Source organism: Glycine soja, chromosome 4 (genome assembly GCF_004193775.1).
Source record: "Glycine soja cultivar W05 chromosome 4, ASM419377v2, whole genome shotgun sequence".
Taxonomy (NCBI): Eukaryota; Viridiplantae; Streptophyta; class Magnoliopsida; order Fabales; family Fabaceae; genus Glycine; species Glycine soja.
Window position 1 is genome coordinate 28,272,706 of NC_041005.1, and position 2,112 is coordinate 28,274,817.

Sequence of the window (2,112 nt, forward strand, 5' to 3'; positions counted from 1 at the left end):
ATTTAAGAACAACAACATTGCCGAACTTTGGCTGAACCTTCACTTTAAATGCAAGAACACAACCTAGCAGCCTATCAAGGGCTGAGGAGAAGCGTCTAAATCAACATCGCCACCCTTGTGCAACAAAAAAATCAATGAGTTAATATCCAGAATGAAATTGGATAGCAAATAAAAAAAATTTGATTGTAAATTTACATACTTCCATTTTTAGCCTGTTAACTTCATCTGCTAATTGACCAATCATCTCTGCACATTCACGGTCCCAGAGCAAAAATTTTGTATCTTCGTCTTTGTCTTTAACCATCACTTCAACTCGATACCTCAAGATAGGTTGATCATTGTGTTTGCCACATCCACATGTGAATGGCACAGTGTCTATGTCAGTTTTTTTATGGCATTGGCTACAAGCTGGGTAACACCATGAATGATTATCCATCACTATTTTTGTAATCGTGCCCACCGTAACAAAAACAATTTCCTACACAAATAACACTAGCATCAAATCTTGCTCAAAGCGATCATAGAATTGAATAAATCTAGCCTAGCATGACCTCCAAAATGGCATTAATTTGGCAAATGCTTTTTGCTTTAGCCCTTGAAAGAAATGCATCCTTCGATGATAACTAACTCGATCCTGAAAGTTCTGAACTAGTTTGGCCAGGAGGAGCCAAAACTGATTTGACCTCAATTCCTGAATCAGAAAGCCTATAGGAATAGAAGAAATAGAAAATTGTAGTGAAAAATAAGCAACACAGTTAAATAGCAAAATCTTTAAACACAGAAGCAACAACATCAACAAAAGACCTCTCACTGAACTCTTGTATTTCCAACACAAGTTTGTTGATCATTAGTTTTGAAGCTTTCAAAGAATTACTCACTGAGGTTGGATATGATCTTGCAGTTGTAACAAAGAAAAAGAGCACACATCATTTAATGAGCATCAGAGTTCACAAATTCCACATTAAGCCTACCCTGCCTTTCTTTGATTCTGACATGTGTCAAAAGGATAACAATGGGCGTAGCATCTTCAAAGTCATTCAAGTTAGCTAAGAACTGCAAGCAGTAATTTTCCCAAAGAGGGCAAGATAGCACTTGGCCACTATCAGAAACAAACAACAATAAATGTATCAGTATATCAGCTTATAATGTTCATAAAATACAAATAAAAATTACACGAATTTAAAAAAGTCAAATTGTAGAACATAACCTCAAGTCCTTGATTTTGAAAACAACCCTGGTATTATTTGAGGAGACATGCCAGAACACCACTTCATCAACCACACCAATAATATCTGAAGGAAGCAAAAAGCAAAGATACGTCATTCTTAAAGGCATACATTTGCCGATCAAAATAAATGCGCAAATTGCAGGTGGACCTACCAACAAACAGGCCAGTTTGAAAATCACCGGCAATGACATTAGAAAAATCAGCAAATTTAAGTTTCCTAAAAGGAAGGGAATCCAAATCGGATGGCCTAACAACAGTAAATCCAGTAAAAGCTAATTTATATGGATGATCACAGACTCTGAATTGATCATCATTCTTCAGCACTTTAAAATTATGCATGACATAAGTAGAATTTTCCTTCAAATCAGCCTTCCAAGACTGCAGCTGATCTTGTTTACAAACAACATGGATTTCATCTCCCTATAACATACAAACCACACGAATAATTGGTTGAATGGTCAATAATATAGCAATGCAAAGAGCCGGCAAAACCATACATTAGAATCAACAATAACCATTTCAGCCTGTTTGGACTTGCTGGGGATCCCAATGAACCAAAGATCAATGATCCTTACAGCAAGTTTCAGAGTTTCTTTTGATCCATCAATCGACTTAATCTTATCAGGAGCACGTGCCATAACTCTACATAAATTTGGTTGCTCCTAAACCTATGATGTAGTCAATGGAAAAACCTGAACAACAGTGGTTATAAAAACAAATGATAAGATAAGGTCTCAACATACAGGTGAACCAATAAAAGTGCCCCTAAGACACCCCCTAAACCCAAAAGCAACAAAAAATTTAAAGCCTGGTCATCTCAATAAACACTAACAGACGAAAAGCAAACATGCACAGACATCCAGGTGTGTTGCTACAAAAAAAAT

The 2,112-nt window shown here is 36.4% G+C and overlaps 1 protein-coding gene across 1 annotated transcript; it reads right to left on the bottom strand.

Moving 5' to 3' along the window:
* Positions 1-623: 623 nt before the first annotated feature.
* On the bottom strand, positions 624-1,866 carry LOC114410711. The gene is made up of 6 exons (XM_028374653.1): positions 1,726-1,866; positions 1,381-1,648; positions 1,208-1,292; positions 972-1,099; positions 805-877; positions 624-705 (listed from the first exon to the last, which is right to left on the bottom strand). The coding sequence occupies exons 1-6, from the start codon at positions 1,864-1,866 to the stop codon at positions 624-626; spliced, it is 777 nt and encodes a 258-aa protein (XP_028230454.1).
* Positions 1,867-2,112: the final 246 nt, after the last annotated feature.